The 26,379-nt window shown below is 54.9% G+C and overlaps 1 protein-coding gene and 3 long non-coding RNA genes across 8 annotated transcripts in view; 2 read left to right on the top strand and 2 right to left on the bottom strand.

The window, feature by feature from the left end:
- Positions 1-26,379, top strand: part of GNA12 (G protein subunit alpha 12) — a 106,704-nt gene that overhangs the window by 38,122 nt on the left and 42,203 nt on the right. For 4 of the 5 annotated variants that reach the window (XM_085016000.1, XM_021086010.2, XM_021086014.2 and 1 more), the window contains exon 2: positions 8,360-8,575. The exons of the other annotated variant lie outside the window; for it this stretch is intronic. In XM_085016000.1, coding sequence (XP_084872126.1) covers positions 8,360-8,575 — 216 coding nt within the window. The remainder of the gene's footprint in view (positions 1-8,359; positions 8,576-26,379) is intronic. 5 annotated transcript variants of the gene reach the window in all.
- LOC146404321 (uncharacterized) lies at positions 1,588-6,839 on the bottom strand. Its single transcript, XR_014839596.1, has 2 exons — positions 6,744-6,839; positions 1,588-6,107 (listed from the first exon to the last, which is right to left on the bottom strand). It is a non-coding gene; the product is annotated as an uncharacterized LOC146404321 (long non-coding RNA).
- LOC146404320 (uncharacterized) lies at positions 9,208-26,317 on the top strand. Its single transcript, XR_014839595.1, has 2 exons — positions 9,208-21,792; positions 21,909-26,317. It is a non-coding gene; the product is annotated as an uncharacterized LOC146404320 (long non-coding RNA).
- LOC146404319 (uncharacterized) overlaps positions 22,752-26,379 on the bottom strand; it is a 22,891-nt gene continuing 19,263 nt past the window's right edge. The window contains exon 4 of the long non-coding RNA XR_014839594.1: positions 22,752-24,262. This is a non-coding gene — a long non-coding RNA (uncharacterized LOC146404319). The remainder of the gene's footprint in view (positions 24,263-26,379) is intronic.

Here is a 26,379-nt window from a genome sequence, read left to right as displayed (position 1 = left end):
GGATCCTTAACCCACGGAGCAAGGCCAGGGATCGAACCCGCACCCTCCTGGTTCCTAGTCAGATTCGTTAACCACTGAGCCATGACGGGAACTCCCTCTATGTTTGCATATTTATCTTTTTCTTTTTCTTTTTTCTTTTTTGGCTGTGTCCATAGCATGCACAAGTTACCTGGCCAGGGATCAGACCCTCACCACAACAGTGACAGCACTGGATCCTTAACCTACTGAGCCACCAGGGAACTCCCACGCAGGTCTCTTAACTGAAACGAGACCTCTGTGAAGTATTTACCTTTACTATGGGCAATTTATTCGGATATTTACCATTGTTTCATTTTTAAAATTCTCGCTAATTCAGTATATCAAGCTGTGTGACCGGCTTGTCGCGTTTACCGGACGTGCCCCTCCTTGGCACGATATTTAGCAGTTACTCTCAATGTTCTCTGCACTTAACGGGAAAGCTTCTTTGCCCCCTTGTACCGGTGTTTGTCCTTAGAACATTTAGCGACACGTTTAGTCGAGTCGCTTCCAGTGCTTCCAGCCTGACCCCTGGAAGAGCGGACGAGACTGGCTCCAGGAGGTGAATGCACCGGCCTCCAGTGGCCTGGCTTTTCGTTCCGAAGTTGAGTGTGGAATGTCGCGTTCTGCTCTCGGAGGCCTGAGCAGTTCTGAGCTGACGTGGAGTTCCTTTTTTTCAAAAAAAATCCTCTAGGGAAGACCGACCTTTTCCAGGCTGCTGAAGAAGGCTTGCGGTGCTCGTTTGCGTCTCCGTGCGCTTCCTGAAGCCGGCGTGCGTGGAGTCCTGCCTGTCCCCTAAAGACGGTACCTGGAATCTCGCGTTGTCCCTTAAGGTGCTTTGTCGTAACTCACCCACACCCCACCCCTCCTGAGCCACGCCGCGCTCTTCCCTCCTAGGGTGTCCTGTGGCGTTTACGTCTCACCTTCCTGAGTGTCACCTCCTCACGGGGCCGCCGGGCCATCCCTCTGACCAGCGTCCCCACCTGCGTGCACTCCTCCCCCCAGAGTCTGGAGACAGAGCCTGGACCTGCCGCGCTCCTCGCGGAGTGGATTCCCGAGGTCTTGGCTCGCCACCGCCTAGCTTGCCCCGCTCTTCTCACCGAGGGTGACATTTCTGAGGGTCCCGTGACCTTTCTCCTGGCCTATGCTTCGGGTGCTCCGCAGAGCAGGTGCCCCGGGAGCACCTTGCTGGCCTTGCCCTCCCTCCCTGGCACCTCTCTTTGCCAGGCAGCCTCGGCCTGGCTGCAGGGAGAGCTCTGTAGGTGGCTCTCCTGGGAAGAGGGAGGGTCTGTTCCAGAAGGGCTGTGCCTTGTTCCCAGCTCCCGGAGGCGGTGGTGGGGACAGGACCCCGCCCGGCCCGGGAGGCCGTCCAGCTTCGTGTCACAGCAGTAATGGCCCTCTGATGACCGGTTTGCCGTGTGCCGGTTCCCTGGCTGCCTCTCTCCCCGACTCTAAATTAGAAGGTGCCTCCCCTGCAGCCTCTGAGAGGCGGAAGCGCAGCCGGGCCGGCTGCCTGTGCCTGCCGGACTCATGAACTTAAAGAAATGCATCCTGTTTACATTTCTGGCGGCATTTCTTTTATTTGGATGGTGGCCAGAGGCAAACAGCTCAGCCTAGTGGGTTTCACAAAAAAAAAGAAAAAAAAAAAAAAACGCAAACACAGGGTTTCCCAAGTACACATGTTGTTGTCGAATTGGGGGAACATGTCAAACCTTAGCTTTTTCTTAACGTGACTTTCCTTCTGTCGGGAACGCGGAGTTGATCGACCCGCAGTCTCTCTCTCTCTCCGTGTTAGTATTTATTGTGGGAAGATTTCAGTGAGGAATGACTCATCTCAAAAGATGTGGTTTGATTAGGGGCTAAACTAACAAAAGCTATTTTGAAACGAGATAACGGGATTTGCAGTGTTTGGGCTTCATCCAGTAAAACCGAAAACCCCCAAATCTACATCCCCGGCAGACAGGGAAGCTGTTCTTTTGACTAGAAGTTTAAATTGCTGCATTTATAAGTTGTCTTAAAAATGTGTTCTTTGAACAGTTTAAAGTGTTACATAGTATTGAGATGAAGTCATCAACCCTTTTCATCCTTTAACTGTTTATATTTGGGTAACTGAGTAAAATGTACGGCTATCGGGAAAATGAGTACTTTGGTAGCACTGTTGCTGAAAGCAGGGCTTTTTAAATAGCTATTAATGAGACGAGTTCAAGGCGTCTGCCTTCGTTGTTGCTTTTCCTTTTGTGTGTATGTGGATTTGGGGATTTTCTTGGCCCCTGTCTGTTGAGGACATCAATCTTTTATGGGAAGAGGAAGGAGCGAGATGTTTTCTCGTTGTTACGCCTGTTGTATTAGCAGCTTCGGAGACTTAGCGCGTCTCTGTCATGAGGAGACTTAGCGTTTCTTCAACATACACGGATTACAGCATCTCCAAAGACCTTACGCTCCCACGAAAAAGAAAGACGACGTGGACTCAGCTTTTCAGCAACTGTCTCAGAGTAGAAAACTTGCCTACAGCTCAGTTTTGGAGACTCAGAACAAAGTTAGCAGAGAATAGCTGGGAACTAGAATCATTTAAAACAAGAGCAAACGAGAGATGTCTTTTTTTTTTTTTTTTTTTTTTCCTTTCTTGATTCCTTTTTCCTCCATGTGAGACGAACAAGATATAGAAAATGGACCATAGCGCACTGGTAGAATTCAAAGTTCGTCAGCAGCTGTGCCAATTTCCCTGACCTTCTAAAGAGAGAAATAAGGGGCCTTTTCTTCGCGTTTGGGTGAAGTTAATTTGGACCAGTTCCGGCTTGCCTGGGTGGCAGTGTGCCGTGGGAACACAGGCTGCTTTTGGACACCCCGGGGTTTTTTTAAGCCAGACCTACGTTCACCCCAATAATTAGGGCAGGCCTGGTCTGTGCAGCGTTGAAAGCCGTCTCGGTAAACGACCGCTCAGGCTTCCAAGGCCGTGCGGTCCCCACCCCCTCGCCTCCGCCTCGGCACGAACTCCCGGGGGAGGAGAGGCTCCGTTTAACCCCTGAGTGAGGCTGTGCTCCTGGGAAGTGGACTGTTGAATGTGTAAACAGCGCGCTGAAGAGAGAGCGTGTGCCCGGCCGCTTTTGCCGCGTTTCACATGGGAAGGCCCATCACGAATGGGTGGGTCGGGTGCCTGACTGGGGGGCGGTGGGGTGAGGTCCTGAGCCAGCTCCTTTCTCCGACTCGCACAAAGGTGCTGTGACCCTGTGCCCAGGACCTCACCAGCGGAGTCTCTTCCCCCTTCTCTGGGCTCAGACGCTTGTGCATCACGTGGAGAAGAAACCCCACCGTTGCCGCCTTGGGTGCCTGGGTGCCTGGGTGTTTTCAGTATTGTCCCTTGGGGCAGGGGGCAGGTGGGGGTAACGCCGTCAGAGAGCATGCCGGGGGCCGGGAGGAAGGAGAGCCAGAGCCGAGGCTTTCTTGGGGTCCCCTTCCCCCCAGATGGGTCCTAACCTGCTGTTGAAATGAGCCAGTCCTTCGGCAGCTCAGCGAAGACCCAGCTCGGACGGGGTTCGCCCAGCTCACCTTCTCCTGCACCCTCTTCCTTCGGCCTCGAGTATCCCCCCCCCTTTCACACTGTGTAATTGGAACACGCGTTGCCAGGATTGCTAGCTAACTCTGTCTTTTTTCACTTAGCTGGAAGTCAGTGCAGGTTCCCAGGTGATCGCACAGACGGTGCAGAGCGCTGTCTCCTAGTGTCCCCGTGGGTACCTTTTCCGTAACTGTCGTGCGGTTTCAAAACCAGGAGACGGACAGTGGTACAACGTGTGCGTGTGTGTGTGACTCTGTCCCTGTGTGGTTTCGTGTAACCCGCACTGCTTCTCAAGATCCAGACCTGCCCCATCACCACAGAGAGCTCCCTCAGGTACCCTCCTCCCCGCCCAGCCCCGATCCCTGGCAGAGACAGCTTTGCTGTCCATCCTGTGATTCTGTCTTTTCGAGAATATTCTATAAACGGAATCACAGAGGATGTGACCTTTTGAGAATGACATTATTTCCTGAGGATCCATCTAAGTTGTATTTATTTGTAGTTCATTCCTTTTTTTTTTTTTTTAGGGCCGCACCTGCCGCATATGGAGGTTCCCAGGCGAGGGGTTGAATCGGAGCTGTAGCCACTGGCCTATGCCACAGCCTCAGCAACGCGGGATCCCAGCCATGTCTGCGATATACACCACAGCACACGGCAACACTGGATCCTTAATCCACTGGGCAAGGCCAGGCATCGAACCTGGATCCTCATGGATACTAGTCTGCTTCGTTTGCACCGAGCCACAACGGGAACTTGAGGCGTTCATCCCTTCTTATCACCGAATCGCATTCCATGGGACGGAGGTCCTGCCGTTCAACCATTCGTTTACTGGGCGTCTGGGTTGCTTCTAGTCTTGAGGCGTCGTGAATAAAGCCGCTCCGAACGTTCCTGCCCAAGTCTTTGTGTGGAAACCCCTCGTTTCTCTGGGCTAAATGCCCAGGAGTGAGATGGCGTGATCGTGTGCGCTTACTGTTTGGGGAAACAGAAGAACCACCTTCCGGAGGGGCTGTCCCGTTTTGCACCCCCACCGCGCCGAGCGTCCGAGGTCCCCTCCTCTGCCTTCTCCCACCACCGAGTGCGGCTGCGCCCTTCTGTCTCAGCTCTGGGCACAGGTGCGTGGCAAGGTCTTCCGCGTCTCGCTCTGCTCCTCCCTGGCGTGAACTTGGGCTTCCTGTCTTCCACCTGCTCTCCTGCTGTCTGTGTGCTCTCTGGTTGGAACAGCTTTTCGTGTCTCGGCCCACCCTCTCACCAGACTTTTTTTTTTTAAACTACGGAGTTTTGCGCATTCTGTGCCTGTTGTAAATGGGCCTCCTTTGTCAGATGAGTGGTTGGCAGGTCTTCTCTGCCGGTGCCTAGCTTGCCTTTTCGTTCTTTTAAAAGAGTCTTTTGCAGAGCCCCAGCTTTCACTTCAGTGAAGTCCAGTTTGTCGATATTTTTCTCGTGTGACTTCTGCATCCAGCGTCACGTCCAAGGACCGTTCCCCAAGCTGCAGGTCCTGAAGATTTTCTCCCCGGCCGTCCTCTGACAGCTCAAGTTAGTTTTTGATGTGGGGTTTCGGTCATGGTTATTGGGGGTTCTTTCCTTTGCCTCTGGATACCCAGCGGCTCCAACATCATCTGTGAAAAAGGCTGTTCTTCCTCTGTGTAGTTGTTTTCGGATCTTCTTCAGAAAAGTCAATTTGCGGTGCTTATGGGGGACCGTCTCTGGGTCTCCTGTCATCTCCCGTTGATCTAAGCGTCCAGTCCTTCACCAGCACAAGGCAGCCTCCATCACTGTAGCTGTGCAGTAAGTCTGTACATTGGGTAGAGTGAGTCCTCCCGCTTATTTTTTTTTTCAAAATTATTGTAGTTAATCTAGTACCTTTCCATATAAAAAATTTTTTTTTAATTTTTCTTTTTTGGCTACCCTGCAGCATATGGAGTTCCCAGGCCAGGGATCAGATCTGAGCCACGGTTGCCACCTATACCAAAGCTCTGGCAATGTGGGATCCTTAACCCACTCTTAAGGGGTTAAGGGGATTGAACCTGCATCCCAGTGCTCCAGAGATGCTGCCCATCCCATTGCACCACAGCGGGAGCTCCTCGATACAAATTTTGGAATAATTACATCTGTATCCAGAAGAGGTCTTGTTGGGATTTTATAGAAAGAAATGTGTTACCCCTGCACTTTGGAGAGAACTGAGAGCCTCACTGTGTTGTAGCTTCCAATCCATGAACATGGTATGTCCCTCCATTCAGTAGATCTTTGACTTCTTTGCTCAGCGTCTCTTAGTTTTCAACGTACAAGTCCTATATGTCTTGTTAGGTTTATACCTGAGTGTTTCAATTTTTTTCATGACCGTGAATAGTATTGTATTTAAAATTTTAATTTCCACATGTTCATCGCTAACATATAGAAAGACAGTTGACTTGTGGGTTGATTTCTGTATCTGGTGAGCTTGCTGAGTTTCCTTGTATTCGAGGAGTTTTTTGGCAAATCCCTTGGGATTTTCTTACATAGACCCTAATTTCATCTGCAGATAGGCTTAGTTTTATTTTTTCCCCTCTCTCATCTATGAACCTCATGTTTATTTCCTTCACCTTACCTCCCTGGCAAGAAGCGTGTTGAATAGCAGTGATAAAAGTAGGCATCCTTGGAGTTCCCGCCGTGGCGCAGTGGTGAACGAATCCGACTAGGAACCATGAGGTTGTGGGTTGGATCCCTGGCCTTGCTCAGTGGGATAAGGATCTGGCGTTGCCGTGAGCTGTGGTGTAGGTTGCTGACGCGGCTCGGATCCAGCGTTACTGTGGCTGTGGTGCAGGCCGGCGGCTACAGATCCAATTCGACCCCTAGCCTGGGAACCTCCATGTGCCACGGGAGCGACCTTAGAAAAGGCAAAAAGACCAAAAAAAAAAAAAAAAAAAAAGTAGGCGTCCTTGAATTATTGCCACTCTTGGAAGCATAGTTTTGATCACTGAGTGTGATGTTACTTGTAGACTTTTCATCAGTTTTCCCAGCGTTTGTTTTTAATGGATGTTGACTTTTTTTTTTTTTTTTTTTTTTTGTCTTTTCGCCATTTCTTGGGCCGCGCCTGTGGCACATGGAGGTTCCCAGGCTAGGGGTCGAATCAGAGCTGTAGCCGCCAGCCTACACCAGAGCCACAGCCACGCCAGATCCAAGCTGTGTCTGTGACCTACACCACAGCTCACGGCAATGCCGGATCATCAACCCACTGAGCGAGCAACCTCATGGTTCCTAGTCGGATTCGTTAACCACTGCATCATGACGGGAACTCTGGGTGTTAACTTTTTTAATCCATCTGTCTCTCTCCCTGTCTCAGCGAGCTTCTGAGTTTCCAGAGCTCAGAATGCTTCAGTAAGCGCTTTGTTGTCCTGCAGTACCCAGCCCAGTGCTTTGCCCCGAGTAAGCAATAAACACGTTTGTGAATCAGTAGGACCTGGTGTGGTTACCGACGGCCGACAGGCACGGACCCCGAGCAGAGAGCTACAGGAACCTCTCGAACCAGAGTGTCCTGGTCCCTAGGTCTGGAGGGCGGCCGTGGCTACTCTCCTTCTCGCCGTTGCCCTTCAGCCCAGGGGCTCACGGCAGAAAGGGAAGTCCGGGGCAGCGAGCCGATGCTGCGGCGGCGACGTGCAGAAGGCAGGATCCATTCCGCGCCTCTGCTCCGGGTTCTGGAAGCGAGGTGTTTGAGGACAACCGCCAGCTAAAAGCCATTGAACGGCACACGTGAATGGGGGATTGTAGGTCAGGGGACTCAGACTCCATACGGCGGTTCTTTTTTCCAATTTTATCCCCTAAAAGTAAGTGCCAGGTGGGCAGTGATGTCCTGCTGCTCTCCGTGCTGGGGGGGAGGGTACCGCCGTCCGTGGTGCAGGGTCCCGCACATGCCCTGAGCCTGCCAAGGCCTTCCCAGATGGGGAGGGGCCCTTCGGCTCTTGGTTCGCTGAGGGCGCCCTCAGAAAAACTCAGAAACTTCCTCGGGTGCCGTGTTGCTGATTTCGAAGCACCAGGCGGAGGACGATGGGCCAGACCTACTTCCTGCCCGGGAGACAGTCATGGCCACGGCAGTCTTTTCCGCAGGCCGGACGCTTTCCCTGGCGCTCTTCGAGTTGAGGTTATTTCTCCATCCCCTTGATCCTGCCAGTGGGGTGAGGGAAGGCAGAGAATCCAAACTTCGTCGCTAACAGTGCGCACATCAGCAAGACAATGGCCGTGCTGCTCATGCTTGCAGACACAGCTAGACCGTGACCCGCCCGCCCGCGCCTGTTGCAGTGGGCCGCCCGCTCCACGGGCGTCGTCCCGCTTCAGTCCTGCTGTCTCGGGACTCTGTGTGTGTGTGTGTGTGTGTGTGTGTGTGTGTGTGTGTTCTCCAGTTCCCTGTGGAGCCACTGCCAGATGTCAGTGGTGACAACAGCAGTCCTGGGCTCGTGGTGGTTTTAAAACACTGTCTCTTTCACGGATGCGGTCGGCGCTCCTTTTTCACATGTCACTCTGCTGAGTTTGTTGCCACTTCTTCCCTGCTCAGCGGTGTCCTTTCCGGGGCCTTGTCAAGGGAGCGCCCAGCAAGGGCAGACCCTGATGTGGTGCCTGTGTCCCTCTGTCTGGGTCCTGTCACATTCCTGGGAGTAAGGCGTCCGTGCCAGGAAGAACCACCTGAGACAAACCCGGGTTGCAGATGTGACCGCTTGTGAGCTTCCTGCTTTATGACCCATCAGGGCCGAGTCCACCTTCGCGGTGGCGGCGGCGGCGTCTCTGGAGCACAATGAAAGCCTTTGTGTGTCTTCTCCCCCCCAGGGCTCCAGGGTTCTGGTTGATGCGCGAGAGAAGCTTGGCATTCCTTGGCAGTACTCGGAGAATGAGAAGCACGGCATGTTCCTCATGGCCTTTGAGAGCAAAGCGGGGCTGCCCGTGGAGCCCGCCACCTTTCAGCTCTACGTCCCGGCCCTGAGCGCGCTCTGGAGGGACTCGGGCATCAGGGAAGCCTTCAGCCGGAGGAGCGAGTTCCAGCTGGTGAGTGAGCCCTGCCTCCGGGCTACACAGCCTGTTCTCGGGACCGAGTGCCAGCTCTGGTAGATCTTCCTTAAAGACTCTTAAGGTCCATGGAGTTCCCGTCGTGGCTCAGTGGTTATTGAACCTAACGAGCATCCACAAGGACGCGGGTTCGATCCCTGGCCTTACTCCGTGGGTTCAGGATCCGGCGAGGCCGTGAGCTGTGGTGTAGGTCACACAGGTGCGGCTCCGATCAGGTGTGGCTGTGGGCTGTGGTGCAGGCCGGCAGCTGTAGCTCCGATTCGACCCCCGAGCCTGGGAACCTCCATGTGCCGCAGATGCAGCCCTAAAAAGACAAAGACAAAAGAAAAAAAAAATACTCTTAAGGTACAGGCACGCTCTGATTGCTCTAAATCCTGATTTTTAGGAACAAGAACACGTAGCAGAGGCTCGTTAAGCTCTCTGAATGATTCAGGAGGGAACAAAACGGATTCATTCAGGCTCGGAAAATGTTTTTGGTTCAAGGAATATAAGGATTCTTAAAATTGTCCGTGTGGGTGTCACCCAAGGAGCTCGTGTTTTCTAGATCTTGCTCGTGGTGGGAAATTGACGCTTCCTTCCGGCCGCTTTCCAGCTTGTAAGGTATGGATCCCGCCTGGCAAGTCAGGTTTTCAGATGGACGCCCGGGAAGCTAATCGGACCCCGTCGGACTTGTTCCCTCGGGATTCTTTCGTTTCGTCTTCAGGTCTGAAAGTTTCAAGCAGCCCAGTCCGCTTCACTGCTCCGTCCCATTTAGGGTGTGAGTCTCTAAACGGGAAATGTGGGGTGTGTAGCCGCTCTGCATTCTCAGTGTCCGTCCGCATGAACTGCATGTGAAGAAACGGACCTGGTTTCTCCTGCAACCTGAGTAGAGGTGGCGGCAGCCCCGGGGGCCAGAGACCCCGCTGGCCTCCCTGCCCCTTTGCCCGAGAGCTGGTCCCGCGCCGAAGTCGCCCGTCTCTGGCCCGTCTGTACGGTGTTGCCACGGGCTGTCGTCGGGTTTCAGTCGTGGAGTCTTGAGTCAGCTGGTTTAAGCTTCGTGTCAGTGGTTTCATCCCGTGTGTCTTGCCCTGCGATGCGCGTTTTCCTCCCCGTGCCCTGGGACGCGTTCCTGGGCTGTTCCTTCCACGCCGCCGCCGCCGCTTCGGGTGGCCCGCAGGTGCCGGCCTCCTCCGCGGGTCCACCTGGGAGTCACCCTCCGCATGGGGCCGTCACAAATGCGCGTCCCCAGATGCACCTGTTCCGGGCTCTCTGGGACGAAGTCCGGGGAGGGGGTGGTGGGCGCAGGCGCCCCCGGATCGGCGGGCGGTTGGGCGGGTGGTTTTCTGCGGCGCGTGTGCTGTTCGTCTGCGTCTCGAGCAGCCGAGAAGCTCCGCCCGCGCGCACCTCCCCCGTCTTCGCTGCTGGCGGACTGCAGACTGTTTGAAGTATCTCCTTAAGTGTTTGTCGAAATTTCCCTGAGTGTCAGGCTCTGTGTGCTTCCTCTCTGGGAGATGCCTCTCCGTCTTTGGCCAGTTTCTCTGGTGGGTCAGGTGTCTTTTTATCGCTTACGCGAGGGCTTCTGCTCAGGCCCTGCTCCTCCTTGCAGCTCAGCTTCCACGCGCTCTTGGCCGCCCCTGGGCTCGTGGGTGTTCGTGACCTTGACATTTTGAACGAGCCCCGGTCAGTCCTTCTGCAGAAAGTCCCTCTTTGAATTTGCCAGGTGTTTTCTCGTCACTAGAATGAGATGTTGGCAAGAAAGCCACGGATGCGTTGTGGTGTCCACTCCGTGTGTCCTCTCGGGCGCGTGCTCTCCGCCTGCCCAGTCCTGGTGACCAGAGCCCGACCCCTCAGTGAGGGTGGTGTTTGCCGGGTTTCTCCGTGCAGTTACCCTCTGCTCTGTTGGTAATAAGTACTGGGGGCGGGGGGCTTAGAGCCCAAGCAAATATCCTATTTCTCGTCCAGCTTTTGCCTGCTACTAATTTTAATGTCTATTGGTGGGTGACATTTTTATCACCCTTTCACGTGCACATGCATCTCAAGTGAACTTTAAAGATTAAAGTGAAAGACGCAAAGCGTACCGAAGATGCAGTTGCCGAGAAAGGAAGGTTTGATCTTCTCGGGCGGGAGGGGCAGCCCCAGCCGGGGAATGCAGGCCGTCCAAGTGCGGCACGGGGGTTTCGGCCCCCTGCCCCCATCAACGCGAATGGTCTGGGAAGGGAGGTGCCAGTCCGTCCCGGGCTTGGGTGGAAATGGCCGTTCCCAGTTGGGAACTTACTGAAGAAGGAACTAGAAAGAGCCAGAGCCGCTTATTACGGGGTGTGCGCAGGACATCAGTGCGTCCAGGCCGTCCGCGGGGTGGGGCGCTTGGTCAGACCTCTGTGTCTGCGCCCCCCGCCGCCGGGCACTGCGTTCTGGGGCAGGAAGAGCCCTCCTGGCTGGGCCGTCCAGCCCTCGACACGCCGCAGATGGGAAATGAGCCCGGCGAGGCCGTGGCTTGCCTGCCGCCCTCTCTCTCAGCAGCCACAGTGAGGGACGGGTCTGCCTGCGAGGCCCGTCCGCGCGTTTCTCTCTGTAGTCGTTTGCTCAGTGGACGTTTGTGGAGCGCCTCCTGTGTCCTGGAAAAGGCGCCTGTCCCCACAGAGCCTTTAGCCTGGACCTCAGCCCGTGTGATCAGGGGAAGGAGGCGCGAGGTGAGCCGGTCCCCCCGGCGTGCTCACCGCGTGCCCCCGCAGCCTGACTCTGAGGAGGCGCGGACCTGACAAGGGTCCTCATCCACCGTCGGTGTTTAAACCGCGAGGCGTGTCCTGCCTAGAGGAGGCGGGACCCTGCCCGTCCCCAAAGGGAGAAGCCTCGTCCTCCTCTCCAGGCCCCGGTCCCCGCGTGTTCACGCGTGTCCGCTGTCATCCAGCGCCCGGATCGGGGAGCCCTTCTCTGGCTTCGTGAGCAAAGGCCGGGAGGTGACCTTGCCGGGTGAGGCCTCCGCTGCCTGAACGCTCCGAGGGAGGAAGAGCAGAACACGCGACAGACGGGGTCTGCACAGGGAGGCTGAGCGGAGTGGTGTCTGTGTGCCCTCCTGCTGATACAAGAGAATTTTGAATTTTTTAAAGACATCTGGCGAATTATTAAGGAACGTGCTTATCCTGCAGCACCTGGGCAGCGTTTCCGTGACGTAGCGGCTCTCTCCCACCGTTGGAGCTGGGGCCGGGTTCTAGACCGGCAGCCTGTGTGTGACTGCGGCACCGACCGTGGCCGTGGGTGTGTACACCGTGGGCCTCCTTGCCAGGCGGTCTGCTGGGTGTTGTGTCACTTGGCCTTTTCTGCGTGCCAGGCACTCTGCTGAGGTCCCGTTCAGCCTTCTCAGAAATCTGCTGTGGCAAAGACACAAGCACATAATTGCCTAAAAATGCGCCGAGAAGTGTCACCCGGAATACCTGGCTGCACCGGGGCTAAGGGGGGAAGCAGGCGATTCCGCCCGACAGAGGCAGGGAGTTGTTCTTGGAGGAGGTTTCTAAAGATGAGTGGAAGTGACCCGGGGGCCCTGCTGGGGGTGAGGTCGCAGAGGCAGCCTTGCTCGAGGGGTGCGGGACCTCGGCACCGCCCAAGCAGCGGTGCTGCCCGCGGGAAGCTGGGCCGCTTTTGTGTGCAGGTTAGAGGAGTCCCAGGTCACGCTGCCCGCAGCAGGAAAGGGCCTTGAGTGGCTGGAAGCTAAGTCCGGACAGCGGGCGAGGCGGGAGCTTGTGTGCGCTGGGAACCGGCCGCTCTGCCTCTTCCTTGGCTCCACCCCCGCCCCGCCGGGGGGTCAGGTCTGGCCTGGCTCTTCCTAGGTGCAGGGTGGGGGTAGCAGAAAGCCTAAGTGGCGCCCAGGGCCTCCTGGAGCAGGGAGGGGCTGGCTCGAGCCGGGGGTGGGCCGTGCCTTCGTCCTGGGAGCCACCGCTGCCGCTCCTCTGCACAGCCCTTTGCTCGTTACCCAGTTAACTGCCCTCCAGACACGCTGTGTGCGCCGCTCTCTGCTCTCCAGGGCCGTGCTGGAAACTGCAGCCGGTCGGCTGCGCTGAGCAACTTGCCGTCACTGCAGATGAGCTGCCTCTTTGCCTAGAGGGTCGGGCAGGTGCCAGGGCGGTTGGTACCTCTGCTGGAGTCCTCTCGTCATGTCTTCCTGCCTGGCCACAGAGCATTTGCTCAGCCAGACGTTTGGGGGCTTTGCAGAGACCCCGTTCACACACACAGAGAGGACGCCTCTCCTCCGCTGCTTCTTGCTTCCCGATTCTGGGATGTTAAGCAAGTTCCCTGGACTGTGGGGTCCTTTTTCACTGCCTTCCAGTTCCCGCGACAGGGTCACGCTTTCTCGGACGTTTCTGCATCCTTTGGACTTTGTAAGATGGGGTTCGAGACTGAGCTCAGAGCCGGGAGTTTGGTTGACGGCACATATTTCCTGATTTTTGGAAGTCAGGTGATTCTGCTTATTGCAGAGACTCTTTTTTTCTGTTGGGTTCAGAAGCACTGAGTCTTGGTGATGTTACCAGAGATTTCTAGAAAAGGCCAGAGGCGAGGCTGCATTTTGGATGTGGAGGGAGTTATCCATCACGGCTGTGTGTGTGGCGGCTGCTGCCTCAGACCCAACGCCTGTGAGGTTTCAAGAGGAAAATTACCCTGCGGCCAGGTGAGTAACGTGCTAACTATAAAAGGAATCAGGAATGACTTGCCCAGCTCCTAACATAAAACCCGCCTATGCTGTGCCGTCGGGGCTCCAGCATGACTCCGGGATAACTGCATCAGCTCGGGAGTTGTGGTCCGTGTCCACACTGCCTGGGGTCCTCGCCCACCCGTCACCCCGCGGATGTGCTTCAGGGCTGGAGAAGCACCGTCTGCAAGTTCTCAGGCTTGGAATGTTTCTTTGGTGAAGCTCGGGGCTCAAGCACTGGCCCAGCTTCTCCTTCTCCTCCCAGAAACACACCTCGGCCTGTGCCAGGTGGGGGTTACATCATTGTAGAAAAAAGGAACGAACCAGTCGCTTTCCAGAAAGGCTGGACACCACAGGTTACCTGACGGTCCTTTGCAAACGTGCCTGTGCTTTTGCTGGTGTGACTGTAACTGGGTTTCAAACGTCCTTCCCCCGAGCTCTCTTCGTGAGCTGTCGAGACACCAGGGCCCGGGGCTGAATGCAAGAGGAGGTGATGTGCAGCCACAGTAACTTTCTGTGACTTTCTCTGAGGCCACAGGAAACGGTGACATACAGTGAACAGGCAGTTGGGGCATCTTCTGTGCCCAGCACCCCGTCCTGCTAGGAAAGAAGTCTCCTCTCTCGAGGTTTTGGCGGTTCCTTTCAGCTGCCCGGGGAAGAGGTTCCCGGTCGCCGGTTGATGAGACCTGAAGTAGCAGCATGTTTGGCACGTGGGGGGTTGATGCCCATTGGCCTGGGATAACAGCGCTTTCCACCGTGTCTCGGGAGGTGCCGAGAGGGCCGAGGGTCTCTGCCAGCCCTGAGCTTTCCCCAGGCCCACCCGTTGGTGGCGACCCTTTTGCGCTTTCTTCTGCTACAAAGATCTCTATGGGCTTGACTTTTTAAAGACTCTAATCCAAGGCTCAGGTCGGGGGAGACAGGAAAACCCCCGGAAAGTGGAATGGGACGCTGCCTTTAGCCGCTGCTTTTCTTGTGGTGCCGTCTGGAACGTTTCAAAGAGTCTTTCTGCTTGGAAGTGATGTGCTCTCCCGCCATTGGCGGCAGGTGGCGAGTGTTCCTGGGCGTCCGTCCGCCCTGTTACTGTAGCTGTGGTTGCCTGGGATGGAAAAGCCAAAGCTGCCATGACTCCTCCTTTTCCCGGACACACGGCAGATGGATGACACGGTGAGTTTCTGTCCAGACCCTTCCCCTTCCTCCTGCCCGGCTCCTCTCCCCAGACGTGGCCGGCAGGCGGGTCCCCCAGGCAGGAGGAGGGGCGGAAGGAGAGCCCGCCTCTGAGGGCCACTTGGTGCCACCGGCGTCGGGCCCGTCCTCCCACGCGTGCGCTGGAGCTTGGGCCCAGGGCCCCTGCGGGGACGGGGGGCCGGGCTGGCTGCTGGGCCGGGGCCGCTTTGGGAGCTGCTGCCTCTGCGACGGCGGGGCTGCTGCATGTGGAGCGGGCGCCTCGCTCTGCGCAGCGTTACTGGTGGGCCGACGGTGACACTGCGCAGCGGTGCTTTCGGTCCGGGGTGTCTTTTTCATTTTGTGGAATTCGTTCATTCGGCAAATGTTTGCAGAGCAGCCACCGCGTGTCAGGCACTCTTACAAATCGAGGGAAATAGCAGCATCCAACCACCCAAACAACTCCCAGCCTGTGTGGAGCTGACTTTGTGACGGGAGGAGACAGACAGTGAATAAATGAGTCGTGGGCGAGGGGCAGGCCCCAGCCTGAGTGTTGGGGGAGGCGGGGCTGCATCCTGGTGGCCCCGGGGCCAGGCTGCATTTCCTGCTCTCTCTGGCCGGTGCCGCCGTGGGTCGCGCCCTCCACCGCCCGGCTGCTCCTCCTCCCTGCAGGCGGACGGGTGTCGAGAACCTGGGCAGTGGGCAAGACCCCCAGCCGTGGCAGCAGCACGCATGGCGTACCGCTGGAGCCTCTGTGTTTGGAGAGCGGCTCTGAAGGAGACGGGAAGAGGGCGGGACGGGTTCCAGCCCTGAGCAGCAAAGGCCCCGGGTGGGAGCAGGCGTTGTCCCCTTGTGAGCCCATGCGGTGAGAGGGACGGGTCTGCAGAGCAGAGGGGCTCGGAGGCACCGGAGGGGCCCTGGCAGGACTGGCTTTGAGCAGAGGAATGATCCGGCTTGGTTTACAGTCTCGTTGGGTCACGTGGGCAGCTGCACGGATGGTAGAAACTGGGAGGCCCTGTGGAGGCTTTTGCGGTCACCTAGGTGACAGGTGATGGATGGTGGCTCCAGGGCAGCCGTGGGAGGCATCAGGGCTGCGTATCTTAGAGCCAGAGAGGGGTCTTGTCTCTGTCGCTGGCGGTCCAGCTCGAGGATCCCCTCAGCATCAGCCTTGCGGTCGAGAGTGAGCCTGGTATTTTATTTATCTTTTTTTTTTTTTTTTTTTTTTACTCAATGAATGTATTACATTTGTAGTTGTACAATGATCATCACAATCCAATTTTACAGGATTTCCATCCCACACCCCCAGCGCACCCCCCACCCTCGAACTGTCTCGTTTGGAAACCGTCAGGGTTTTCAGCGTCTGTGAGTCAGGACCTGTTCTGCAGGGAGTTCCTATTTCTCTTTTAAACGCCGTCCACTGGAGGCGAGCCCATTGTCCCCGTTGAGGGTGGCTCCCAGGCCAGCCCCCTGAGCCCAGAGCACGCGGAACCAGCCCCTGCCCGCCGTGCCCGCCGTGCACACACATCTGGCTGCCTCTTCTCGACGTCCGTGCTCTCCGCCAGGACACCTGACCCAGGCTTTCCCCGAGACCCCTGCCCCCTGGGGCTGGCTGGGGACTAGTTGAGCTCACAGGTCTTGAGTTCGCGTTTGATTGTGGTTTAATGGTGAAAACTGGGGCCAGCCAACAGCACCGCCTTACAGCCCTAGCAGCCGCCTTCGCCAGCCGTGTGTGGGGCTTCTCCTCGCCTCGGCCGTGCTGGCTTTCCTCTTCTCCTCGGGTTCCTACCGGCCGCGAAGTGACGGATGCCCCGGTGCTGAGTTCTCTTCATGGGTTCATTACCCATTTACGTTTATTCTCTTCGTGATGTGCTCTTGAGACCCTGGGCTCCTCTTTTTCTGTTGGGAACAAGTGTCCCTTGATTTGTGCTGGTCGGTCACTAGGGGCTCATTTTTTCTAACACCTTGAAAAAAAACCTTTTTCTTTTGAAATAATTAAGGATTCACAGGAGGTTGCAAGGACGGGCAACGAGGTCCGTCACGTTCTGCCCCGTGCCCGCAGCGGTTAAGTTCCATCTTGGGCACTGCGGTCTGCTGTGAGAACCACGAACCTGACGTTGGTACAGGGTGTGAGTGGTTCTGTGTCACGTCACCACATGGGCGATGTGCGTAACCCCCCCTGCGGTCGGGCGCCGCAGAGACCCCCTCCCGCCGCCCTCCTCGGGCGAGCCTGCCCTCCCTGCACCCTCCCGCACCCTGACAGCCCCCGCTTGGGCCTCCCCTCCCGGGAACTGCGGTGTAAACAGAGTCGTATGGCAGGTGACCGCGAGGTCGACGTGTGTCCGCGCCCCCGAGATGCCTCCAGGTTGTTGCCGTGGCAGTAGACTGTCCTCTTATTTCCGAGTCGTATTCCACGGCGTGGAGGTGCCCCAGTTTCCATCTAACTGTAGTCAGAGAGACAGACAGACCACATAAAGGGACACGTGCAGTTAGACGCAGAGACAGGTGGACACGTGGATGTGAAGAATGCATGTTTTTATCTGTCAGAAAGGTCAGCAATTAGGGAGTGATTTCTAGGAGAAATGGCGTTACCAGAAATTACTTTCTGTCTTTGGGTTGGTCAGTGTGAGTTTTTAACTCTGAGACGAAATGGACTTGGCCCGTGTGAGCCACAGGGGAACATCTCGGTCTTCTTAAAACTCGCCCTTAAGGTCAGAGGGACTTGAGACACCCTCGAACCAAACCCTCTTTGATGATGGGACGGCCCGAGGCCTGGAGGTGGAAGACACTTGCCCGGGTGACGAAGGTGACGAAGCTGGTGCTCGGCCGGCCAAGATGCGGATACGAGACTTGGAGTGGCCCTTGGCGGCGCGTCTGGGTCCCGGCCCCGGCTCCGGAGAGGGGGCGCTCTTGGCTCTCCCCCGGGGCGGCTCCCGTCCAAGGATGCCGGAGCAGGAAGCCGAGGTGTTTGCTGCTCTTGGATCCTGTGCGGGTGAGAAACGCGGGTGTTCTGCTCAGAACGTCGGCCTTTCCCTTCGTGCCGTTAATCACAGAGCCTTGTGTGCACGTGCTTCACAAAACCTCTTCCTTAAAAAATGAACGTGTGCATTTTAACGTAGATGCTTGTGGAAGACGTTGCTGTATAGCTTTTCCTCGGAGTTCCCGTTGTGGCTCAGTGGTTAACAAACCCGACTAGGAACCATGAGGATGTGGGTTGGATCCCTGGCCTCGCTCCGTGGGTTAAGGATCCGGCATTGGCGTGAGCTGTGGTGTAGGTCGAAGACACGGATTGGGTCCCACCCACGTGGCTGTGGCTGTGGCTGTGGTGCAGGCCAGCAGCTACTGCTCCAATTGGACCCCTAGCCTGGGAACCTCCATATGCTGGGGGTGCAGCCCTAAAAAAAACATGCGCACGCACACACACACACACAAATAAGTGAATGAAAAAATAAATAAATGAATGAATAAATAAATAAACAAACTTTACCTCTGCAAGTTTGTAAGGCAGTGGCATCATGGCCCAGGGTGGAGGAAGTATGATCTGTAGTGGAAATAATAATGGAATATTTTGCGTGATAACAAGGCTAGAAACCCAAAGGAGAAGAAAAATGGCTTTGGCCAAGTAAACTTTTTTAGCTTTGGAATGGGAGAGTCAGCGTAAACACGGTTAAAAGGCAAATAACAAATTAGGAAAAAATCGCCACATGTAACAGGTATTTCTAAGCTGTGAAGGGAATGTTTTAAGGCCGCCGCAGGCTTCCTGAGGGAGCTCTTGGGACACAAGGCTGCGTGAAAGAAGAAAGGACGACCAGCCTGGCTTCTGACCCTGGAAAGGCACAGGAAACAGTACAGGGGTCCTTTTTTGTGGGTTCGTTGGTGGTGGTCACTGGCGTGCACGGCTGACAGAGTCCGAGGCAAGGGGGCCCATCGTACACGCAGGCGGCAGGAGCATAAGGCCATTCAGGGTCCCAGTTTGTGTGAAAACGTCAGGTGCCCCCTGCTCTGGCGGCGTCCGGGCAATGTCTCCTCAAGCAGCGATGGTGAGATTTCTGGCTTCTCGTTTCCGGGGACTGGTTGTCTGGAGAATTCTGCTGAAAAGAATTTTAAGTGCTGGATAAAATGCTAAAAATCACCTGGCGAGAGCGTCTCAACTCTGGCAAGATTGTGAGGCGTCCCAGGCCGAACCCCAAGGGAGAGTCGAACCTCGAGAGCAGCAGATGCTGAGCAGCTGTTTTTCGCTGAGGCAGTTGGTGGTCGAAGCCGTGAACCTGAGCGTCAGTGTTTTCTGTTTCGGGGGCGTTTTGGCCACGCCTTTGGCACGCGGATGTTCCCAGGCCAGGGATCACACCCGTGCCACAGCAACAGCGATTCCGGATCCTTAACCCTCTGAGCCACCAGGGAACTCCATGAGCTGCAACGTTTGACAGATTTTTCAGAGTCTCAAAAGAGGTGGAAATTGAAGATCTTTAGGGTTGAAGAATCTGCAGGAGACTCTGTCCTAATAAGCTGACCTCAGAAGGTGACCACGAGCCAAAAGTAAACCCACGAGAGAGGGGGAAGGAGAGCCTTGCTTGGCTGCTGAGCCAGGACAGGGCAGGGGACGAGGCAAATGAAACCCCGCCTGTGGGCTGGCTCCCCTGCCGCCTGCATTTACAAGAGCAGTTCACGAACCCCAGCACTCTAAAGCCAGTTAAAGTGACTGCAGACAGGTGGGGACAGGTTGTGTGCCCAAGGAGAAACTGGAAGCCCTCCCTGGAAAAGACACTGGAATCCTAAGCCAGGGAGCGTCCCGACAAACGACGTTTCTAAGGACAGAGGGCATCACAGAGAGAGCCCTGTCCCAAGGAGAAAGGCACGATGCCCGCAATTGGAAGAAAGAACAAACAGCAGAAATAAATCCAGTCTTCCAGTGTTAGATTTGCCAGACACAGATTTTAAAGCACCTCTGTTGGAGTTCCCGTCCTGGCGCAGCGGAAACAAATCAGACTTGGGGACCATGGGGTTTCGGGTTCGGTCCCCAGCCTCGCTCAGTGGGTTGGGGATCCAGCATTACCCTGAGCTGTGGTGTGGGTCGCAGATGGGGCTTGGATCCCACGTTGCTGTGGCTGTGGCTGTGGTGTAGGCTGGCAGCTACAGCTCTGATTCGACCCCTAGCCTGGGAACCTCCCTATGCCGTGGGAGCGGCCCTAAATAAAAAGAAAAAAAAAAAAAACCACATCTGTTCACGTATAACTTTATATGTGTATAAAGAAAAGTTAGAAAATGTCTTTAGAAAAACAGGAACGTCCCTAAAAGTGGTGTAACATTTTAAAAGAACAAACTAGAACTTCTAGAATTGAAGAATACAAGAATCAAAATACTCAGTAGTTTGTACCCCATAAAAGAGAGTATTCATAGCGTAAAAGAAATATTGGAAGGAAGCATTGAGAATGCTGAACAGAGCAACAGAAGCAGGGAAAATACACAAGTCAGGTTGAGAGACATGGAGGAGGGCGTGAGAAAGTCTGACGCCCACTTACGCAGGACTCCGAGGAAGGCAGAAGGCTGGGGTGTTTGCACAGGTAACGTGTGGCTGACAGCGTGTATCACACCTCAGGGGCAAGAGTCCCAATGAATTCCAGGCAAGATTGTAATAATAATAAAGAAGGTGTAACTAGATCGTAACAAAACTACGGAAAATTGAAGACAGAAATTTTTGGTTTTGTTTTGATGGATGCACCCGAGGCATACGGAAGCTTCCAGACCAGAGGTCATCTCGGAGCTGCAGCCGCTGGCCTGCACCACAGCCACGGCAATGCGGGATCCGAGCCTCATCTGTGACCTACACCCCAGCTCACGGCAACGCCAGAGTCCCGAACCCCTGATTGAAGCCAGGGATGGAACCTGCACCCACATGGATACTAGCTGGGTTTGTTTGTGCGACGCCATAACAGGAACTCGCCAGGGAAAATCTGGAAAGAAGCTCCGGAGAAAGGAAGAGGTGAACTTGGAGTCGCGGCAGTTTGACGGCTTTCTTCCTGAAAGCGACGGCAGCAGCCGGAAAAAGCGAGGGATCCTCTGAGCTGGCGTCCCTGAGAGCAGCCTGATGGAGCGCGGTCTGGGCAACTGACGGCAAAGGGGGCCATTTTCAGGCAGAAGGTTGACCGCCGTCAAATTCCTCCCTCAGGGAACTGAAAGGGCCACCCTGGGAGCAAGAGGGAGGCGGTTCCAGATGGCGGGTTTGAAACAAGAACGAATGGAAACTAATTTAATCTGGGTGTGTTTGTTTGGTTGTGTCTTTCCTTTTGTTGGTCATGCTTTGGGTGTCAAATCTAAGAACTCATCGCCAAATCCAAGATCAGGAAGGTCCCCCCCGCGCTTCCTCTCACACCTGCGTTGTTGGGTTGCGTCTGGCTGTCGATCCACCTGGAATGTCTGCGTGCGGAGAGAGGAGGGTCCCGCCTCCTTCTCTTGCGTGGACGTGGGTTGTCCTGGCGCTCGGGGTTGACCATCTATCCTGTCCCCGTCGAGCGGCCTTGGCACCTTTGACGAAAATCAGCTGGTCGTTCAAGCCTCGTTTCTGGATCTTACCTCTGTTCTGTTGGTTGATATATCTGTTCTTATGTCAGTAACACACTGTTTGAATTACCGTAATTTTGTAGTAGTTTTGAAATCGGAAGTGTGAGTCCCCCGGCTTTGTTTTGTTTTTCTCATTGTGGTTTTGATTTGCAATCCCCTGAGGGCTGATGATGTCAACCCATTTTTGAGGCAGAGTCAAGTGGGAGGGAATTGTTTTTCTCGGAGTCCACCGACTCTGGCCTGGAGGCTGACTTTCTTCTGGCTCATTTTCGTTTGGACCTCCCGCTTAAATTTCGGATGCCCCCTAAAACCCAGAAGTCGCCGTCAGAATCTGAGCACTTAGTTAACGGTCACAGAGGAGGCATCTGGAAAAAGCAAGGGTCGCTCTATTCTGGCTGCCTTTAAAAAAGCTTTTCTGAGAGTGTCCCGTTAGAGCCGGTCGAAATGGTTGGTTGTTGGGCCTTTTTTTTTTTTTTTTTTTTTAAATTTTGGTGAAATGTGCCTTTGTCTTTGTTGAGTCTGTTGGCACTAGACCTTTCCAGCAGATGGGTGTTAGCAGTTGAGCAGGTGGGTCCGAGTGAGTCGTGGGAAGGTTCGGGTGCCGTAGGGTGTGTGTGTGTGTGTGTGTGTGTGAACACACGCGAGCGAGAGGGCGTGAGCGCATGTCCCCAAGGGACTCAGGGGAAGGCAGCCGAGGCTTAACACACAGGCCAGGAGACTGGAAGTCTCCTCGTCCTCCGAGGTTGGGAAGCATCTTTGCTAGGACCACTAGGAGCCCCTCAAAAGTGTTTATTAACTTTCTCTGTTTTGCAAGTTGCAGGTTTGAAAGTAGACCAGAGTTGTGTGGTTTTGTTTTGGGGCTTTTCTTTCTTTTTATTTTTTTTTTTTTTGCTTTTTGCTTTTAGGGCCGTGCCTGCGGCATATGGAAGTTCCCAGGCTAGGGGTCAAATTGGTGCTGCAGCTGCAGGTCTACACCACAGCCACAGCCACACGGACGGGATCTGAGCCGTGTCTGCGACCTGCACCACAGCTCACGGCAACAGCAGATCCTTAACCCACTGAGCGAGGCCAGGGGTCGAACCCGCATCCTCATGGTTCCTAGTCGGGTTTGTTAACCACTGAGCCACGAAGGGCACTCTCCAGACGTGTTATTTATGAGCCTCTGCCACCTGAGTGGGCGCGTTTCCCAACAGCACTGTTGCCCCGAGGAATCTGGTGTCTGTCGGACGGCTGGGGCTGCTGGACACGGAACCTCGGGCTGGTGCTTATTTCTCACAGTCCTGGAGGCTGTGAGTCCAAGCCCACGGTGCTGGCAGCACGTCTGGTTCTTGGCAGGGGCCCAGTTCCTGGTGTGCGGATGCCGCCCTCTCTGGGTGCTCGCCTGGGTGCCCTTTTGGTGCCCTTGCGGAGAGCGAGCCCTGGTCCCCCTTCTTCCCACAGGGACACTGAGCCCAGGGTGGGGACTCGGCCCCATGGCCTCATCCACACCCAGTTACCTCCCCAAGGGCCCACCGCTGATACCATCACGAGGGGGGCCGGGGGCTCGGACGCTCAGTTCTTAGCCAGGTCCCTGTCCCCGCTCCCTCTTCCTCACGCACCACCTCTTAGCCCTGGGCTCCCTCCTGCCCCTCGTCCCTCTGCATTTCTCTGAGAAAACATGTTTCATTGTGTGGTCAGCTCCTTTGCCAGATCTGCATCATCCTTTAATCTAAGAACACCTCATACTTAACATGGGATGTCCCTCCTTTTCGAGGGTTTTGAGCCCAGAGTATTAGGTTGCATTGAAATTGTTTATTTTAAAAGAGACCCTAGCCCCATGACTTTTGAGAAAATCAGAATTCAGTGAGAGAGGGGCAGGGCGGTCCGGGTTTGCGTTGGCCAGGGAGGGCAGGTGCAGGCCGTTGAGGACGCGGGTGTCGCGTCCAGCCCGCCTTCTGCCCGGATGAGCCACAGCGTGGGGATGCTTTGCTCTTTGGCGTCTTCCTCTGCTGTTTCAGGTCTTGTATAATATTAACAAAACTCAGCACAGAAGCCTCTGGTTAGCGAACGGGTTTTATTCCTTGAAACACACGCTGATTTTCTTTCACAGCAGGCCGTGCGCTCTGTCCGTGACCGTTTTATGGGGACATTCTTGCCAACCGGGCTGCTGGTGGGAAGATGGTGCTTTGGCGACACGGACACTGAGATGGCAGTGAGCAGGTCTGGTTGGAACTTGGCGAGGCTTTAATCTCACCCCTTAAGCGATGTTTGATCCAAAAGGAGCTCCATTGGACTGTGGTCTGTGGCAGCGGGCATTTTGCATCGTTCTGGGGCATTTTCGCAACATCTCCAGAGCGTTTTTCCAAGATTGTGTTTCTTAAGCTGCACAACGGGACACGGTTCACGTTGACTGTCTTCGGAGTCGTGGCATCGCTCCTTGCTGTGTTGAGCCCAGAGGAGGGTGACGTGGGCAGTGACCCGCGCGACCCCTCTCGTGCTTGCTCCCCAGGCCGTGAGAGCCTGGGGTGTTGGTGTCTGATCCGCAGTGGCCTTTTCTTGCCTCTCCTTGTCCCTCTCGTTCGGGGTCTCCCGTTTCGGATGTTGTGTCGCCTACCTCCTCTTCGGGCACCTTTCTCTACTCAGCTGTAGTCTGTGGGCACCAGGCGGAGCTGGGGCAGGCTTGGGGGTGCTGGGAGAGGGAGGGGGCAGCAGGGGGGGCAGCGGGAGCGCCAGGTCCTCACTGTCCTTCTCTGACGCTGACTCCGAGCACTCAGGCTCCTCAGCCCCGCTGTCCTTCTCGTAAAGGAGGGCACCTCCCGGCTGCGTCACAGGTGCGCTGCCGCCACGCCGGTGTCTGGGGATGTGCCCTGGCCGCAGAGGCACCGGGGAAAGGAAAGCGACAGAGCAGCTGCCCAGCGGGCGCTGTATGCAACCAGCATTGCCAGAGATGGGCGTGAGTCGTATGGAGCGAGTATCAGGTCAATTTTCAGCGTTGTAGAACTGGAAGTGTTCACTCACGTCCCTTTTGAGGCGCTCTTTTCGAACTGTATCACATATACCCTGTTCTTCAAAAGCAGAACAGTTTCATTCTTAAAAGGAATTCTGACCGCTCTGTTGGGGTGTCATTGACACAAGAAACCTCACGTCTCCGAAGGGCATGACAGCTGTGTGGCCACATCTGCACCACGCGCCGCTCAGCCGGATCAGGAGGCGTCGCCATAGAACCTGCGTGTGTTTCGTCATCTCCGCTGGTTGTGCACGTGTATGTGGGTTTATTTCTTTATGCTCCGCTGCGTTTTGGATGTTTGAGGCTGTCACACAAGGATTGAGGGCAAAGTCACGTTATTATTCAGTTTCTTTAAAGGGACCGTCCCTACGAGAAGTCCCAGGGAGGGTGCTCGATCGAGTCCGTGGCAAAGCCCCAGTTCCTAACCCGCTGATGTGGTGATGCGCTAGAAAACCCCGGGGCCGTGCAGCCTGCTGTGTAGACCTTCCTCACGGAAGACCTGGGCCCTCGACCCCAGGGTCCTCGGGCTGAGCAGCTGAGGGTGGGGGCCCCGCCGTCCGTGTGGGGGCCTGTGTAGGAATTGCTGAGGACCCTTGACTGACCCCTGCGGTCCCTTCCACGGCCGACAGGACTCGAAAGCCTGGTTCCTCCTCCTGTGATTCACGCACAGGACTTAATAGTCCGTGCCCTTTCCCAGGAGCATCGCCCGCTTCAGAAGGGCTGCTTCGCTGTGACACAGAGCCTTCGGCGTCCAGGGCTTTGCACAGGCACACGGAGCTGGCGAAGAGCTTCGTCTGCCCGGGACGCTGGGCACAGCCGTCCCCTGAGGGCCGGGCCGTCAAGGCTCCCTTTTCACGTGGTCTTTCTTCTTCTCTGCTGTTCTTTTTTTTTTTTTTGGAAATACATTTTTTAATGATTTTCATTTTTTCCATCATAGCCGATTTACAGTGTTGTGTCAATTCCCCACTGCACAGCGAGGTGACCCAGTCACACGTACATATTTGCATTCTTTTTCTCACGTGATCCTGCTCCATCATAAGTGACTCGATCTGGTTCCCAGGCTGTACAGCAGGACCTCACTGCTCATCCAATCCGCTCCGCTGTTCTTTACCTGCTCTTTATCTTCCAGGACGTGGTACTTAAATCCCAGTCTCCGAGACTGTTCAGGACGGCCCTGTCTTGGTCCAGTCAACTTAGATGGTGATATTTAGCCCCGAATGAGGTTTTAAAATACAAAAGAAGCAGTGTAGTTAACTCCACAAAATGGACAACTGGATCAAGCCTATTAAAATAAAACCTAGGGTGCTCCCGTCGTGGCTCAGTGGTTAACAAACCAAGCTAGTATCCATGAGGATACGGGTTCTGTCCCTGGCCTCACCCAGTGGGTTAAGGATCCATCGTTGCCATGGGCTATGGTGTAGGTCGCAGATGCAGCTCGGATCCCGTGTTGCTGTGGCTATGGTGCAGGCCGGCAGCTGCAGCTTGAATTTGACTCTAGCCTGGGAACTTCCATATGCCACGGGTGTGGCCCTAAAAGACAAAAAGATAGATAAACAACAAATAAATAAATAAAACCTAGAAACCCAAGAAACTAGCACAGTGGTGGCCCGTGAAAAGGAGAGCTGGGTATGTGGAGGGGCAGACGGACTTCTCGAGTGTCCACCCCCCCCCCATTTTTTAAACTGCTTGAATTTTGTGCTTTGTGCCTGTATTACCTATTCAAAAACTTCCTGATTTCAAAACTCACTTCAGAGCTATAGTAATCAAAATAGTGTGGTATTTGCATAAAGACAGTCGTCGTGACCGATGAGATGCAATAGAGGACCTGGAAATAAGCCCCCGCTTATTATATGTTCAAGTGATTTTTGACAGGGATGCCAAGACCACTCTATGGGGAAAGGATAGTCTTTTCAACAAAAAGTGCTGGGAAAAACCAGAAACTCACATGTAAAAGATTGAAGTTAGACCCTTGCCTAACACCACATACCAAAAATGGATCCAAAGTTGATTGTAGATCCAAATGTGAGACTGAACACTATGAAACTCTCAGAAGAAAACATGGGGCAGAACTTGAGGATGTGTGGTTTGGCAGAGTCATTTCTAAAATACGACGCCAAAAGCAGAGGCAACAAAGCGAAAAGCAGACCAGTCGGATTCTACATGAAAATTCTGCGATTTCGTGCATCAAAGGATGCTATCAGCAGAGTGAAAAAGCAACCCACAGAAGTTCCCTCGGTGACGTGGCGGGTTAAGGATCTGGCGTTGCTGCAGCTGTGGTGTAGGTCACAGCTGTGGCTTGGATTCAGTCCCTGGCCCAGGAACTTCCATATGCCGTGAGTGTGGCCAAAAAAAAAGAAAACCCACAGAATGTTGGAAAACATTTGCAATCATATATGTGATAAGCGATGAATATCCAGACCA

Source organism: Sus scrofa, chromosome 3 (assembly GCF_054392235.1).
Source record: "Sus scrofa isolate SSC_HxYL_T2T_F1_AM1 chromosome 3, Sscrofa_HxYL_maternal_Yorkshire_Landrace_v2.0, whole genome shotgun sequence".
Taxonomy (NCBI): Eukaryota; Metazoa; Chordata; class Mammalia; order Artiodactyla; family Suidae; genus Sus; species Sus scrofa.
Note: the sequence above shows the minus strand (reverse complement) of the source record. Positions and strands in the feature narration are given on the sequence as shown.